Genomic DNA, 17,813 nt, shown 5'->3' with positions numbered 1-17,813 from the left:
CCATTTTTTATGTCTTATCTCTTATCTTAATACCAAGAATCTCAACAAGAAAAGATCATTAATTAAATGTAGTTTTAATTATTTCCATATATTTCCATATGGTTGGCGCAAGAGAATAAATGTCAAATCTAATCAATTGGGTCCTAAAGCCCTACCTCGTTTATGGTTGCAAACGATAGTGCATCGGTCAAGAATACTTGTACCGTTGTTATAAAAATTCTGGTAAAATTCTAAATCAGTAAAAATAATATTTTTGTGTTTAAGACATTTTAAGGCAAATTTTGGGCTGTGCAACATTTCAGAACGAATGAACCATCAGCCCAAAACGTCAGCCCCATATATTAACTGTCAAAGGTTGAGTCAAGTGTCCTGATGTGGTGTTTTGAATCCATACGTCAAACAAGACCGAAAATGTCGAGGAAGCATTTTTCATCTGTTTTTCAATTTCAAATTAAACAATGTTCTTCTCGATTTTTGAGTCTAAAGAAAAACTGACACGTTTAGAATGATTACCTTCATCGTTCCCTGAAAGAAAATCGAATATCGATTCTTCATTTTAGGACCCAATTCACAGTCCTTTTGATCGAAATTGATTTAAATTACGCTAAAAGTAGCCCCACACCTCGCGAATCTTGTCCATTGATTTTGTTTCCATGTGCTCCCAAAACAGAGGACTCTCGGTGATTTCCGCTGGAGTGTATTTTAAATCGAGCCGAATATCTAATTTTTCATAACGGTATCCCATAAATCCCGTCCACACATATGGGAGTGACATTTGCAGACAAGCTCCTGATATGTGACCTTAAATCTAGCCTTTTCCGACCAAATTTTCTCTCGGTTTAAAACTGCCTGAAACTAAATTTTGTTCAGCTCAATTATAATTTATTTTTTCATGCTATCGTTTTTTTAACAGTGGATGATTTCGAAATATTCAGAATTATTCAGAAAGACTTTGAATGATTCTTAATGTCTCGAAAGGAATCAAATGATTGTAAAATATTTGGTAAAGCAGATTTGAGAAAAAAATTGAGTTACTTACTTCGGAAGATTCAAAAAGAATAATCCAAAACGCACTTGATCTGAAAATTAGATTGTCTGTCCCTTCGCTTCATTTGATCGACGTTGAGGCATGACCTGATTTTCAGAAAATACTTGCCTACCAAGTATAACTAATTCCGTTCAATCAACTGATGAAATTGACCGAACTTTAATGCCTCCGGAATAAGCAGAAACAAATCATTGAAATGAAACTGAAAAACACCTATTGTCATTACTTGTTCAAAACTTTAAGAGAAGTTGATCAATGAAAAATGCAAAACGGCATAAATAGCATTCTTTTAAAAGAAAATCTAATAACATAACATCTCATACTTTTTTATGGGTTTTTCGTCCACTTTCTTTGTTGAGAAATGAGCCAGCCGAAGGGCTGCAAATCGCTCTAAGAAAGACACCATCTATGTATTTGATTTTAGAATCTTACCTAAAATATCGAATTTGTTGATTAATATTTTGGAGTTCTTTGGAAGAATCAATGAAAAAACGGGACAAATTGAGGATTTTTTAGATTACGACGGGACAGCACAATAAGGTCTAAGAACGGGACTGTCCCGTTAAATACGGTACGTATGGTCAGCCTAGTACTGGCGGAATTGACAAAGTACAACCTGACCACCCGCTCACTACGGCCCTGATGTGCGTCTCCAACTGATTAATGTGCGTCTCCAACTGATGAACCGTAAGAATTCAATAAATTGATTCTGTTCTTGTAATAAAATTATTTGATTGAAATTTACAGGTGCTTGACAACTTTGCCGAGGTATTTGCTGCATGCCTGCAAGAAAAGTTGGTTGCTGGATACGAGATGAAACTTGAAGAATTTGCAAAAAACTGACTTTAGGCTGGGCTTCCAAACAGCTCCAAATTTCATATCTTACGCTACCATGTTCCAGAGTTTTGTAACGCTACAGGATCTGGATTGGGACGATACGGTGAACATGATGATGATGGTTTGTTTTTGAGGGATATTAACTCAGGCGGTCATTCATCCCTACTATACGGTGAACAGGCCTGTGAAACCGTTCATTTTGACTTTGGATTGACCTGGCAGAAATTGAAAGTTCCGGAGTCATCTGACCAGTACGACGATCGTTTGCTTCGTTCCATAGTTTTGTACAACAGCGATCACATTTGTGGGACATGTGTTGTCTGATGCAAAAGATGCGCCATACGCATACGCATCGAATCATATGCCATCATAGTAACCATTGCTATCACAGAGCTCGACAACGTGGCAGCCTAGCAACGGTCCTTCATTCGTTCACCAACCGTCACCGGACACGCACGCACAGGTAAGTAGCTCCGTGTAATTCCCTATGACGCCGCCGATTATTCGGCTGGTCATTCCGCTGAAGCTGCCAGCGGGACTCCACATTGGCGCTCCCGCCCGGTTTGTCTCAAATGACGACAAACAAATGAACCAAAGAAAAGTGAATTTAAAATTTCGCTTTGAAACAGTAGCATCGTTTATATTACCACGTGAGATTTATTTTTCTCTCGTCCAAAAGTGGAAAGGGACATCTACTATTATGGAAATTATTGAATTTGGGACGAGTTGGGATAACCGTCAGAATGATAAAATCGATAAAAAAAGCGGTAAACGTGTTGGACAACCGAATGACAAATTTTCAAGATTTTCTAGAAACTCGAAACGGTTACTTCGGCGGGCTGGGACAACTGTCGAATAACGGAAATAAAAAAAATATAGAAACAAGGGCAACCAGTAAGACGGGACATCTACTGGTAAGTTGGATACAGTAAGATAAGACGTCTACCGCACGCTAAGGATACGCAAGAAAAGCAAGTCATATGAATTATTTGGTGTGATGTGACATCCACAAAAAAAAAAAACGATTATTTAGAAATAATGCACCGAAACCGAACAGTAAGACGGGACATCTACTGGTAATCAAAAATTATGTTGAACGAAACAATGTGACGTATGATGTAAACCAGCATCACTATCAAGATGTGGCTAGTATGAGATAGTTATCAATGAGATGGGACATCAATTGATAATTACGCTCTAAACCATTCGGTAGTAGAAATGTAAAGCGTGATGAGACTTCCGCTTAAAATAGTTACAAAGGCGCACTATTAAGTAGATGTGTAATACGGATCGAACTAACGCATGCTTTTCTGTCGTCTGAATGCATCCTCTCTAGATTACGCAACGATATGTCGACCCACGGAAAGCATGTGCGAGCTCCATCCGAAGGCTCGATCTACTCCGACGAACTGCTATCGTCTGATCTCGGTGCCGTAGAGGTAGTCGAAGCTGATGACGTAGGTTCTCTGGAAACGACTGATGTTCCAGAAAGCGTTGAAATGGTAGGTGAAGAGTACCCATTCGATGACAGACAGATGATGACAGAAGACACGATTGTGACAGAAACTGATAATTCAAACCTAAGTCAGAGAATGTCCAACTTGGAAAATATGATGGCACAGCTCGTAAGATCCCTGGAATCGTCTCCAAGAGATGCACAAGTCGTCAACAGAATTAACGCCCACAACAATGAGCTTCAGCACCAACAGGCTACTATGAAAGGCTGGGGAACTTTGGACGAGAAAAGTACAGCTAATCGCTCTACACCGAATATTCGTTGGGAGCAGATCCCACCTTTCCCCAAAGATTTACCAGCCAATAAACTGTGGGAAGCTTGGCAGCGCTTCTTTGAAAACTTTGAAATAGCGGTTTCGCTATCTAACACTTCAGATCCTGTATGGCGTGCCAAGCTGCTCTTCTTAGGGTCTGTTCACAAATTACGTAACGCTTCTGGGGGGAGGGGGAAGGTCCAGCTTGCGTTATACTTTGTTACACTAAAAGGTAGGGGAGGGGTGGGTACTACCAAATGTTACGCATAACGCGAATAAAAATTTATTTGAATGTCTTTTTTTTAAATCACTGATTGAAGTAATTGCTGTTTATCGTTTATAGTATATTAGTCATTATCGAAATCAACCATGGGGTCGTACACTTATTACGTAAGAAATTTTTCTGGGTTTTTCGACCCCCCCTTCCCACCATGTAAGATTTTTGTCATACAAATGATTTTTTATTTATATGGAGCGTAAGATATTGACCGACCCCCCTCCCTCCACAAGTGCTCAAGTGCAAATTCTATTTTCGTTTCTACTATAGCTGCATTTTAATATCCTTGATTTTTGATCATGTGCCGTCTCTATTCTAACAGTGTTCAAAAAATACCAAAACCCAAATAGCTCAGAGAAGGGAAAAAACCTGCCTTTAAAATTTTCACAGTTACGCGTTACATGGGGGAGGGAGGGGGTGCCAAAAATGTTACTTTTTGTTACGAGGGAGAGGGAGGGGGTCAAAAACTCGGATTTTTGCGTTACGTAATTTGTGAACAGACCCTTATCCATGGGTACAGAACTTCAAAGCATCGTTAAGGCTGCTAAACTGAGGCCAAATTTGGACAATTCGAGCTGCTATTCCACATTCGTCAAAAATGTCGACACACATTTGAAATCGATGACTGACACTTCTTCCGAACACGAAGCTTTCACAGCCATGTATCAGGAGAAGGGCGAATCCGTTATCGCTTTTCATTCTCGGCTAACGGACAAGGTCAGATTATGTGGCTACAGCACTGAGGACCAAGAGCGATTCGTACGCACCCAATTGTTGAAAGGTATGCGTAATAAAGAGTTGGCAAAAATCGCTCGTACATTCGAACATGAAACAAACTATATAGTACAGTCCGCAACCAGAGATGAGGCATATGAAGCACAAAGCAACTCAAACCAAAACCGTGATCAAACTGCTTATTCAGTGCAACGAGGCAGCAGTTTCAAACGACAAACGCAGGTTGCGCGACATCAGGCCAGGTTAACGGAACCGAATTCGAAACCAGACAGATATGGACAGGGTCGGCGATCACGATGTGCAAAGTGCAACAGGTTATCTAATGCTGGACACCAATGCCCTGCTGTAAACAAGCGGTGCAACAATTGCGGCAATATTGGTCATTTCGCGGCGGCTTGTCGAAAAAGGCGCATCAACCACGTCCAGGAAAACCAAAAGAACAAACGAAGGCGGAGCATTTCATCAGAATGGGCTGAGGATGACAATGTCCAGCAGGTACGATAATTTGATACACAAAATTGAGAAATAAAACAGATGAACTAGATATTTACACAAAAATAACACATTTTGTCCGAAACCGTCACACGTTCATTACAGGGTATCAATTCTATCACAATCGAAGATGTTCTAGTAGATTGCCATGTCGGGTCATCTAAACCAATTACCTTCTTGATCGATTCCGGGTCCGATGTGAACATCATAGGCGGATCCGATTGGGAAAAGCTATCCGAGCAATCATGTAGCGGATTAGCTCATCTACGTCCAATAAGCCTTCCAGAAAATCAAGAGCTTCGAGCATACGCAGTCAGGACACCCATGGCGGTGCACCATGCTTTCAGAGCCCTAGTTGAAGTGGCTGGAGGCTCGAAACCAAAAGTTTCCGCTGAATTCCTTGTCATCAAAGCAGGTCGCCGATCTCTTCTTGGGAGAGTAACAGCGAATGAAATGCGACTTTTGGAGGTCGGTTTCGCAGTCAACAATTGCGAAGATTCATCTTTTACGGAAGTATTCCCAAAAGTACCTGGAATAAAAGTGAAGTTTAGTGTGGATAAGGCGGTTCCTCCAGAGAAAAATGCCTATTATAATGTCCCCGCCGCTTATCGAGAAGGGGCTAGACAACGGCTAGAAGAAATGGAGGCCCGTGGAATCATAGAGCGAGTGAATACGGCGCCTGAGTGGATTAGCGGCATGTCCGCCGTACCAAAAGGTAAGAACGACTTCCGATTGGTGGTGAACATGCGTGCACCAAATAAAGCCATCAAACGAGAATATTTTCGCCTTCCTTTGTTGGATGAAATGAAGATCCGATTAAATGGATCTAGATTTTTTACCAAATTGGACCTGAATAACGCTTTTATCATCTCGAACTCGCAAAAGAATCACGAGATTTAACAACATTCCTCACGGAGACCGGAATGTATAGGTTCACCCGACTGATGTTTGGTGTCAATTGCGCGCCCGAAATTTTCCAGCGCGAAATGTGTCGGCTGCTTGAAGGCGTGGATAACATTATCGTCTACATAGATGATATACTTATTTTTGCGGATTCACTAGAAGAGCTTCGCCTAAGTACCGCCAAAGTATTGAAAATACTAAGAGACAATAAGTTGACTCTCAATGTAGCGAAATGCGAGTACGAGAGAACACACCTCAAATTTCTCGGTCATGAACTGGACGGAGACGGCTTTCACGTGGACGAAGCAAAGATTAATGGGCCAAACACAATTGATACGTTTGCGTACGTTTTGACAGTTTCCCCATGGAAAAACTGTCAAAACGCACGCAAACGTACCAATTGTGTTTGACCCATAAGGACATCCGTAAGTTCCGGCAGCCTACTACGATATCAGAGCTTCGAAGTTTCCTGGGGCTGGCATCATTCTTAAGTGCATACATCAAGAACTTCGCTGATATTACAAGCCCACTATGGGCCGTATCCTCGGCTAAAACATGGGTATGGGGCGCAGAACAAGCAAAAGCATTCGATGATGTTAAAGAACGAATCACCAACTGTACCACCACACTGGGATACTTTTCAGAAAACGACCGAACTATTTTATATACAGACGCCTCGCCAAATGCACTTGGCGCAGTTCTGGTACAACAGAAAGAAAATGAACCACCACGAATCATAAGTTTCGCTTCAAAGGCTTTGACACCAACAGAGCGAAAATATGCGCAGAACCAGCGTGAGGCATTAAGTGCAGTCTGGGCTGTCGAGCACTTTGCGTTTTTTCTCCTCGGGCGGCATTTTACATTACGGACGGATGCAGAAGGAGTCGCTTTCATATTAAAACGCACCCGCGAGGCCTCCAAACGGGTGCTCACCAGAGCTGATGGGTGGGCTCTAAGGCTGAGCCCCTATGATTACGACGTCGAATACGTGCGTGGGCGGGACAATATAGCTGATCCATCATCAAGATTGTACGTAGGTGAAGATGCTCCGTTTGACGATTTTAGGAGCCCATGGGAAATAGCCTGCTTAGAAGTGAACACAGTGGGGTTTTTAACAGAGCATGAAGTAAGAGACGCAACAGCAAAAGATCCAGAGCTCCAGGGAGTGATGGATTCATTGGAAACGGAGCAGTGGCCGGTCGAGCTGAAAAAGTATCAATCAATTGCTAGTGATTTATCCGTGACTATAGATAGTAGAATCTATAGATGAGCGAAAGCATGGCTGAGTCGATTTTTTGCCCGTGCACACGCGCATATGACGTCACAGCCCTTAACGTTTCCATTGAAATTGTGACGTCATGCTCGTTTGGAGACACGTTTGACAGTTCGTTTGGAGACAGAGGATTTATCTTCGCTCATCTATATATTCCACTATCTATATCCGTGACCAATGGTATTCTCGTTAAGAATGGATGTGCTGTAATACCAACACTGCTCCGTGAAAGAACACTAGAACTTGCCCACGATGGCCACCCGATGGTGGCAAAACAGAAAAGCATCCTCAGGGAACGTGTCTGGTGGCCGGGTATTGCTAATGCTGCAGAAAATTGGGTAAAAGCATGTCGAATCTGCGCCACTAATGGTCGACCAGAACGTCCGACACCAATGAGAAGAATTTTTGCCCCTCAGTCAGTGTGGGAAACGATAGCCTTAGACTTCAACGGACCCTACTTGAAGTACGGTGGCATCTCAGTACTCGTGATCGTCGATTATAGATCCCGATACGTAATAGCACAGCCTGTTAAATCCACCAGTTTTGATCACACTAAGCGAGTCCTGGAAGAAGTATTTGAAAGGGAAGGGTTTCCCAAGCAAATTCGCTCCGATAACGGACCCCCATTCAATGGAGAGGAGTACTTATCGTACTGTTCACAAAGGGACATCCAAACTGTTTTCTCGACGCCACTTTTCCCCCAACAAAACGGGTTGGTGGAAAATTACATGAAACTCGTTAACAGAGCAATGTCAACAGCAATCACTCTGAACAAAAATTTCATCGACGAACTGCGAGCCACAGTGAATGCTCATAACGCTGTGTTAAACCAGGTGATACCGTCATCGTTGAAAGATCAACCCGAAGCAAAGGAGAAACAAGGTTTGCTCCCCAGAAGTACACGGTTCTGAAGGAAACCAACGGAAATCTTGTTCTCAGCAACAGTATTGGACAGACGATTAAGCGGCACGTCACACAGACCAAACGGGTTTTCGAATGGCGTGAAGAAAAATCACTAGAAGTTCCTCCGATGGCAGAAACTCCAAAACGCCCATCACGAGAGAAAAGGACACCAGCATACTTTCAAAATTATGTACAATCACTAGATGAATAGTATCACTTATCAATAGATTACAAGTAAACTTAAGATATGAGTAAATACCTTCGATAACGACCTGAAAATTTTGTCTTGAAATAACAACATAAGTGAACAAAATGAAGTGTCACGATTAAACGTCAGTTTACAGCCCAACGCTAAATAAATGCAACAATGAACGGATAGACCCTTGGTAAAATAGTGACATCAAACAATATTGGGCGTGCTTGTCTGAATTATTCGAATTTAAATTAATTTAAAAATATGAATTTTTATGAGTTCCTGCATAATAATAATAATAATAAAAAAAACGACATGCCATGTAGTCAAAATTACATATGCAACATAAAATATATTATTCATGCCATTGTTAGCACATAATTTTGAGCTGGATTCACCATACTAACCCTACATCAACACTTAATGTTAGGTCGATCGACCTCCGATGGCGCTTCCATCGAATAGGCCTTTTCATGTGACACTGCCGAGACTGCACTTGTTTACAACCGCTGAACAGACCTGCAAGTCCGAAGCTGTCACTTTCATAGAAGAACTGTCAATTGACGATGAAATCAGCTGCTTTGTACGTCTCGTGAAAAGGCCCATTTGCTTGTGTTTGAAGTTTGCAAACTACCACCATCTGGTTGCTGATCGTCCACTTACAGTGCATTTAGTATTGCGCGATGTTTCCGTGACGATTACATACACTTTGATTTGACCGTTTACCATCTAGGATACGGTTGAAACAGTATGTAAGGCAGTCCATTCATATTTGACTACTGTCAGTGAGACCATCGCTACAATAACACTTATTCCCTACAATTATAGCATACGTGGTCCACATATGGTTCATAATTATGCGGGTTCGAAATCAATATTTTGAATTTGATTTTCTTCAAAGTGGAGAAGAAGGGAGATGTGGGACATGTGTTGTCTGATGCAAAAGATGCGCCATACGCATACGCATCGAATCATATGCCATCATAGTAACCATTGCCATCACAGAACTCGACAACGTGGCAGCCTAGCAACAGTCCTTCATTCGTTCACCAACCGTCACCGGACACGCACGCATAGGTAAGTAGCTCCGTGTAATTCCCAATGACGCCGCCGATTATTCGGCTGGTCATTCCGCTGAAGCTGCCAGCGGGACTCCACAACATTTAGTCATTTTTCCTTATCCAGCACATAAATTCTACTACATTTGTTTAAAAACTGAATAGAAAATAACTCAAGTATCATTAAAACAACTGAACTTATTATTTATCAGCCGCTAACCAATCTAGGAAACATCCACAAATTACGTAACGCTTAGAGGGGGGAGGGGGGGTTCCTTGAAGTGTGATAACCCGTACAAAAATTTCAGATGCTTCATACATAAAGTGAGACATAGGGGGGAGGGGGGGGTCGAAAATGTTCCATTTTAGCGTTACGTAATTAATGGATCTTCCCCTACCTATAATATTTCCATGAGATTTAAGCAAGAGTTTGGACGCCAATGGTCATCCATAAATCACGTGGATACATTTTTGTGATATACGATACCGCTTACTTTTCCTCCGAGATCTATTGTTTCCATAACTTTGTACGGACTAAGATCTCCAGCGAGACTACTCTCTCCTGTTCCTCCTCACTCTACCCCCCTTTCACCCTATAATCCTCACCTCCTCGTGGTTTATGGACGACCATTCATAAATCACGTCACAAAAAAGATTCCAGACTCATTTCATTTTGTAATTTGTTCTCAGATGTAAGTTAACTTAAATGCAAAAATATATGATATAACCCCCCCTCCTCCTTTCCCATCCCCCTTTCTTATTTTTTAGTGGGTACGGTTTTACTATTTCTCCTTATCAAGTATAAATTTAAAATAATGCTATGCAAATTTCGGCTTTGATTACTTGAGAACTCTCATTCAAAGTTCATTTTTCATTTGAAAATTTAAACATTTTGATAAAAAAAAACTTCAAAAAAAAAGTTGCACTAGACCCCCCGACGGATTATTTACATCCAGGTCGCAAATGAATGGTATGACTCCCCTCTGTCATGTAGCAAAATTTCAGAAATGCCGATTTTTTTTAGTTGAAGTTGTTCTACAAAAGACACCGTGTGGAATGACCGGTGGTATACAGATTATGGATTAATTTTATAGATCCATGGTGAAAGGTTAAATTTAAATATTGGATGTTCACCCATCTTGCCGCATCCTATCCTGCTTATAATACTTTCTCTATATTACCAAAAACGTTTGAATTTCAAACTGCTCGACAAGATTCCCCGTTTTATAGGAAGTGTGTTTCGCAAAGAAACATAGCAGCAAAACATTTCATGCGTTCCTAGGGTGCATGAGTTAATTAGAAACAGGTTAATGGATCCGTTACCTATCCACTCAATACACTACACTTTAGTTCGAACATCGACGATTTGGTATCAAATAGTTACGCTTCTTCTTGGGGCCTTTCTTAGCCGTGCGGTAAGATGCGCGGCCACAGCAAGACCATACTGAAGTCGACTGGGTTCGATTCCCCGGTCCGGTCTAGCAAATGTTCGGATTGGAAATTTTTTCGACTTCCCTGGGCATAAAAGTGTCATCGTGTTAGCCTCCCAGTGGGGGATGATGATTATGCCAATAAGAGGAAGAAGAAGAAGTTACGCTTCTGAGACGCTATTTTTTTCGTACGCAGCAATAAACGCTTAATATTAACTCGAAGTTAGCTAAGACACAAACATCAAAGGATCGAAGCAATATGAGTATGCCAAGCGACATGAAAGATATATGCTATTACGAGCAGTTACATTACAACATATAAATAAAATTTAACATACCTTATTTACACTGATGAGAAGTTGTAGTGGTCATGAATGTCAAAAATATTTTCAACATTCTTCATATTGAAATTTAAAGAACGACTATTTAATTAAGCCATTTTCAGCTTTATTTAGAACTTTAAAACAAATTCATTTAACTTGCACTTATCTTTTGATTATCATTTAAATCTATAACACATTAAAATCATACAGACAGTATTGAGATCGTCGCTTTGCTCAGCATAACATTGTGCGATATGGTTCACCCAGAGTGAATGTAAATAAGAGTGGCGACACTGTCAGAATTGGAACAGAATTCATCTGTCATTCCCATACAAAATCGTGTTCCAAACGAGCAGGAGACCTGTCAAATGCGGCACATGTCGCCACTCTTAATTACATACACTCTGGGTCCACCCATCGTTATCCAACTTCAACACATTCCCTCCAACAGCATGCCAGAAACCGATGTTACCGCACTAAGTTTCCGATCGACAAACTCCACCCGCCGCGCCTGAACCTGTACGAGATAAGATTTAACAAGACGAAATTAACCAATTAGCGAAACGCGAGCAATTGAATTTCAGCTAACCAGTCAGACAGAAACTGGAGGGTGATTACTCAATCGTTCATTGCACAGTCGTCGTTGTGCTCGGTTGAGATTCGCGACTTTGACTGAGTCTACTTAGGAATGGGCAAATTGAACTTACCAACGGTTTGCTGGAATCGAACCGGGACTTCTCAAATTTCACCGAGCGCCCACAGAGCACACTGCCGGTGGCTTTAGATGGTTCAGTATTCTTGTCATCGTTCTCGTCGTGATCATCCCACCAGCTATCTTTTGGTGTCGCTACGGTTGAATAATCATCTTTGGTCTTCTCAGATTCCTCTATCTGAACCAACTGCAGGTTGTAATGTTGGCAGTCATCGATCAGAGCTGGATGCTCTCGCCGCTGGTACAGCAGAACGTGACTGATCCACTCGAGGGAAACGGATAGAACTTTGCTTTGAAATGCGGCTGAGAAACGCAGCAGGAGTTGGCGTCGAATTGATGGAATTTTAAGGGCAGCCAGGGCAGCCTCCAGCGGTTGCAGTTTCTGAAGGTAGACCAGCACTCGGTGGAAGTTGTTTCTGAGGTATTCTACGTTTATCGATAATTGCAACGCCAGGTGTTTACGAATGTTTTTAGGAAGGTTGATTCCACGGGTGAGAGCTTCAGTGCTTCCCAGATTAAACGCTAGATAGAGTGCTTCCATTTTGGTCCTACGACTCAAATCGTAGGACAAAGAATCCTGATCCAGATCGTCGTAACTGCGTAGAACCTTTTTGAGACATTCTTGCAAGTGGGTACTGCAAATTTTCGAGTCAAATTCGCTTATGTGAGATTCACATAGGAGGTAGGCACTGTACGCGAGGAAGCATACAATCGGTTCCAGAATGTCAAGAGTATCATTTGCTCCTAGGTTCTGCATTACTACTTCCTGCCGGACTGCTCGTAATCGATCAAAAATGAATTCGTATCGGAAGCTGTATGCTCGACGTTCATCTTTCAGAATTCTAAAAAAATGATAATTATAATAATCATTACGACGATATTTCATTGCTCAACATTCAGTAGGTAGCATTGTTTTTAACAATTACAATTACAATTATTACACAATAAAAGTGAATCAAGAAACAATCAATTCAATTTGATCACAAACTTTGAATTTGAATCAAAAACAAATATGATTCTGTATCAGATCACAATTTGCTTCAAAATCAAATAAATTTCTGTTCATTCGTTTATTTGATGAAAATTCCATGAAAAATAATTCAAATCAAATTATAATCTAATACAATTATCATATTGATAAACAAATTAAATGAAAAATTAATTCAATCTCAACCTGCATATTCATTTTTGATCACTGCATTTTTGAAACAAATAAAGGCTCAAACTTGATTTGCAAAACATTCAATTCGCAGTTCGACTCAACTCAACTTACTCGGTCAGCAGATATTTCACAGTCCGCTTCAAAGCATTCACCGTCCGAAGCTCCCAATGTTTCGGATGCTTTACTCCAGCGGCGGATCGGGCAAATTCTTTTACCACTAGCCGCTTGTCTGGTTCCGTTCGACTGCCAGGTTTCAGCTCGTAAAAGTGTAGAATCTTCTCCCGGGTGCGCCTGAAATTTGAAGCGCAGGAAAATCAATTCACGACACCGCCTTCCGGGGAAATTGGCATTAATATTAAACTCACAAATCGATTTCAGCTTGTGGACACATCGTTTCGCAGCTACCTCGTATAAAGTTTTCCATTCTAGATTACGTTTCTGAGCAGGAAATTGAAGGAAATTTATAAGCAGGAGTGAAGCACCCGAAGCACAGCGTTTTGTTTATAAATATATCTCGGGTACTTATTCAAAAGGACGTATGTGATTTTGTAAACAAAGATTCAAACGTCGATTTGTCCAATCTGATGGCACTCCCACGCAAACCATAACCACATACAGGCAGGGGAAGCCTTCGGCTACCTGTTGGTGGTGTTGGTTTGCGTGGAAGTGTCATCAGATTGGACAAATCGACGTTTGAATCTTTGTTTACAAAATCACATACGTCCTTTTGAATAAGTACCCGAGATATATATTTATCGCAACGATCCGTCAAAATGGTCAAAATATCAGCTGACTCGGAACAATGTTCCCATTTTAAAAGGTCCACATGAGCATACCGTTTGGTTGTGTTGGTCGTGTTGGTAACATACACTGAAATAAATTATTGTCGGCGTAGCACCCGTAGCACCAAGTTAGGACGTTTTCACCGCTGCTCTATTTTTCTGGTCTATTTTTCTAACAGTTCTAAAAATATAGACCACCAAAAATAGACCAATTTTTGTCCTTTTTCACCGGTGTCCGTTCCAAATAGTGTGAACATAACAAAAACATAATATTTAAACAAATGTTGTTTATAAACAATGTGTGATCGTGATGGGCACCGACCTTCGCGTCCCTCTCGAAGAAAATGTTCCATAATCGCACAGTCGGCAAGCATTGATGAGATGATGAGACCAGTAACCGACGTATAGTTTTGCAATTGCAAGTCTGAAGGAACTCCGCGGAGATTTCATGGAAGAACTCTGGGACGATTTCCTAGAGAAGCTCTGATAGGATTTTTTGGAGGAGCTCCGGAAGGATTTCCTGGAGGAACCCCGGGAGGATTTCCTGGAAGAGCTCTAGGAGGAACTCGAGGAGGATTTGCTGGAGGAACTCCAGGCGTATTTGCTGAAGGAACTCGAGGAGGATTTTAAGCAGGAACTCGAGGTGGAATTCCTGAAAAAAAATCTAGAGGAATCTAGAAATCCAAAAGGAATTGCTGGAAGCATCCCATGAGGAATTGCTGAAAGAGTCGCAAAAGGCTTTTCTAGGGGAACTGCAGGACGGGTTCTAGGAGGAACTTCAGGAGAAATTAACGGGAAAATTGCAGGAAGAATTCTAGGAAAATTGCTGGAAGGAACTCCTGGAGGAATTCTTGGAAGAGCTCCTGAAAGAATTCTTAGAGGAACTCCTGGAGAAATTCTTGGAGGAAATCCTGAAGTAACTTCTGAAGGAAATCCTGGAGGAACTTCTGGAGTTTCTTTAAGGAACTAATGGAAGAATTCCTGGAGAAAATTCTGAAAGACTTCTTGGAAGAATTCTTGAAAAACACTCCTAGAAGAATTCTTGGAGGAACTCCTGGAGGAAATTCCGAAGGAGTTCCTGGAGGAATTTTTGAAACAATTACTGTAGGAACTCATGAAGGAATTCTAGGAGGAACCCATGGAGAAATTTCTGAAGCAACTCTGGAGAAATTCCTGAGGGAACTCCTCGAGGAATTCTTGAAGGAAGTAATGGAAGAATTCCTGGAGGAACTCCTGGAGGTATTCTTGGAGGGACTCCTGGGGAATTTCTTGGAGAAACTCCTGGAGGAATTTCTGGAAGAGCTTCTGAAGTAGTTCCTGAAGGAACTTCTAGAGTTCCTGGACTCCTGAAGAATTTCTTGGAGGAACTCCTGGAGGAATTTCCGGAAGAACTTCTGAAATAGTTCCTGAAGGAACTTCTAGAGCAATTGTTTTGGGAAATTGCTGGAAACACTACTGAAGGAATTTTTGAAGGAATTTTTAGAGGAATTCCAGGAGGAATTTTCAGAGAAACTCCTGGAGGAATTTTCAGAGAAACTCCTGGAGAAATTCCTAAAGAAACTTCTGAAGTAACTGTTACAGGAATTCTTGAAAGAACTAATGAAAGAATTCCCGGAGCAAATTCTGAAGAAATTCTTGAAAAAATTCTTTGAGAAACTCCTGGATGAATTCTTGGAGGAACTCCTGGAGGAATTCTTGGAGGAAATTCTAAAATTCTTGGAATAATTTTTTAAATAACCGCTGGAGGCCTTTATGGAGGAACTCCAAGAGAAATTCTTGGAAAAAGTCCTGGAGGAATTCTTGAAGGAGCCCCTGGAGGAGTTCTCGCAGGAGCTCCTGGAGGAATTCTCGGAGGAACTTCTGGAGGAATTCTTGGAGGAACTTCTCACTCCTCGAGGAATATTTGAAGGAACTCCTATAGGAGCTGCTCGAGGAGTTCTTGAAGGAACTAGTGGATAAATTCCTGGAAGAAATCTCGGAGGAACGTCTGGAGGAATTCTTGGAGGAAATTCTGAAGGAATTCTTAGAAGAATTCTTGAAAAAACTCCTAGAAGAATTCTCGGAGGTACTTTTAAGGAACTCTTGAAGAAACGCCTGGGAGCACTCTTGGAGAATCTCCTGGAGAAATTCTTGAAAACACTTCTTGAAGAATTCTTGGAGGAATGTTTGAGCGAAAAGATTCCCCTCGAAATAAACGACGGACTGTTTTCAGAAATCGCGACGGATTCCTGTCTGGTTTTCGTCTGAATCCATGAAGGCTATTCATCGAAATACGCTAAAGATTCCCGTCGGTATCCACGAAGAACTCCCTTCATAATTCGCGAATGATTCTGTGGATTGCCGTCGGAATTCACAATTCACAGCCTCTAAGCATCGAATGATACTAATCGCTGTTTTTCGGAGGATCTCCGGCTATCCGAAGCTGTAGGTAATGCGATATTCCATCTGGTAACTGAAGATCCCGAATAGCTGCTGGTCAGCGTTAAAGGCATCTTGTCCGATTTGTTGACCGCCTCGTAAATCGGATCCGAGCACCTCCGGTGTTAATGCAATCAAAGACAAAAGAACGAACAGGTCGTTATCTTCATAGTGCTTGAGGATGGAACATCTTTGTCGCCTTCGAATCCATACAGGCACTGCTCTGGTTGCCTCCAAGCACCGACGGTAGTGGATTTTCGAGTCCATGGGATGGGATTTTTTTGGCCGCAGAACTGCTTTCCTACTGTTGCTGTGGGGTTGCAATAGTGCTGTGAAAATTCCGGATCTAAATATTTTGTCCGCATCCTTCTCCTCGTATCCGCACCATTTACTTCAAAATGTAAAAAAAAAACAAAAATCAAAATCTATGACAGTCTCAAAATCAAAATAAACAATATTCTTCTTCGTTTTATTTGTTTTGGTAAATTTGGAGCAAGATGAAATTCTGGTCCAAATGTGGAAAAAAATGAAACAAAAGTGTATGACAGATCCATTTATTTGAAACGAAACTGTTCGAAAAATAGAATTAGACCGCCTCGGTGAAAATGGGAAATTTAGATTTGGTCTATTTAACTGTCAAAATTTAGAATAGAACGCTACCAGTGAAAACGTCCTTAGAATTCGGAAGTCGGGACTTCCGAACCGAACTTTCTTCCGAAGTTTTATTTGTCAAACTAATTGATGCGTTGTTTAGCGCATCTTTAGGCGAATCCAACGCACTACTTCCGAAGTTGGGAAAGTTGCCTGTATCTGGAGAAAAATCCAACTTCGGTATAAAAAGCGGTAAAAATTTATTCCGGATACACAATATGCAAGAAAATTTAATTACATCAAGTATAATTTTTCAAAATGACGTATGTTTCAACTAAATACCAAATTTTCAAAACGACTTATCTGCTTTTGTAAACAAAGATTCAAACGTCAATTTGACGAATCTGATAGCACTCCAACGCGCAAACCAACACCGATTTTTAGACCGGCGCACACTTAGAGCTGTGCGCCACCGCCACAATTTTTGACCGGCGTTTCAACCGCGCCGCCGGTAAATTTTGGGTGCGCCGTTGAAGTAGTTTAAATTCGGTAGCCTCGGGGTAGTTTAGGGAGTTCATCCTCCTCCCCCAATTTGTTAAACAAAATTCCGTTTAAACCCAGGCCGGTCGCAATGCTGTTGGGTTTTGTATGGCGTGTTTGGAAAACAAACTGAAACTGAAACTACCAGTTCACAACGCAGAGTTGTAATTTTATTTTTCGAGCACTTTTTGAAACTGATTTACAACTGCTCGACTGGTTTGTTGTAAATATGAGCTGATTTGAAACTGGAAGAAAACTGAGTTTCAAATTCATTTAATAGTGTTTGTGTGTGTTAGATGATAGACAAACTCCTTGTTGTTCGTATGCGAGGTGAAAACTACCGCGAAAAATCGATACGGTTGTTTCA

The 17,813-nt window shown here is 41.2% G+C and overlaps 1 protein-coding gene across 2 annotated transcripts; it reads right to left on the bottom strand.

The window, feature by feature from the left end:
* Positions 1-11,343: 11,343 nt before the first annotated feature.
* On the bottom strand, positions 11,344-13,620 carry LOC134208760 (SAC3 domain-containing protein 1). Of its 2 annotated transcripts, none has more exons than XM_062684668.1 (5): positions 13,481-13,620; positions 13,227-13,406; positions 11,949-12,795; positions 11,652-11,758; positions 11,344-11,500 (listed from the first exon to the last, which is right to left on the bottom strand). In XM_062684668.1, exons 1-4 carry the CDS (start codon positions 13,537-13,539, stop codon positions 11,672-11,674), a joined length of 1,173 nt encoding a protein of 390 aa, XP_062540652.1. In that variant the 5' UTR covers positions 13,540-13,620; the 3' UTR covers positions 11,344-11,500; positions 11,652-11,671. The 2 variants fall into 2 exon arrangements, with proteins under 2 accessions (XP_062540652.1, XP_062540651.1); XM_062684667.1 differs by having other exon boundaries at positions 11,344-11,507; positions 11,659-11,758.
* Between the last annotated feature and the right edge of the window lie 4,193 nt (positions 13,621-17,813).

Source organism: Armigeres subalbatus, chromosome 2 (genome assembly GCF_024139115.2).
Source record: "Armigeres subalbatus isolate Guangzhou_Male chromosome 2, GZ_Asu_2, whole genome shotgun sequence".
In the NCBI taxonomy this organism is placed as follows: Eukaryota; Metazoa; Arthropoda; class Insecta; order Diptera; family Culicidae; genus Armigeres; species Armigeres subalbatus.
Note: the sequence above shows the minus strand (reverse complement) of the source record. Positions and strands in the feature narration are given on the sequence as shown.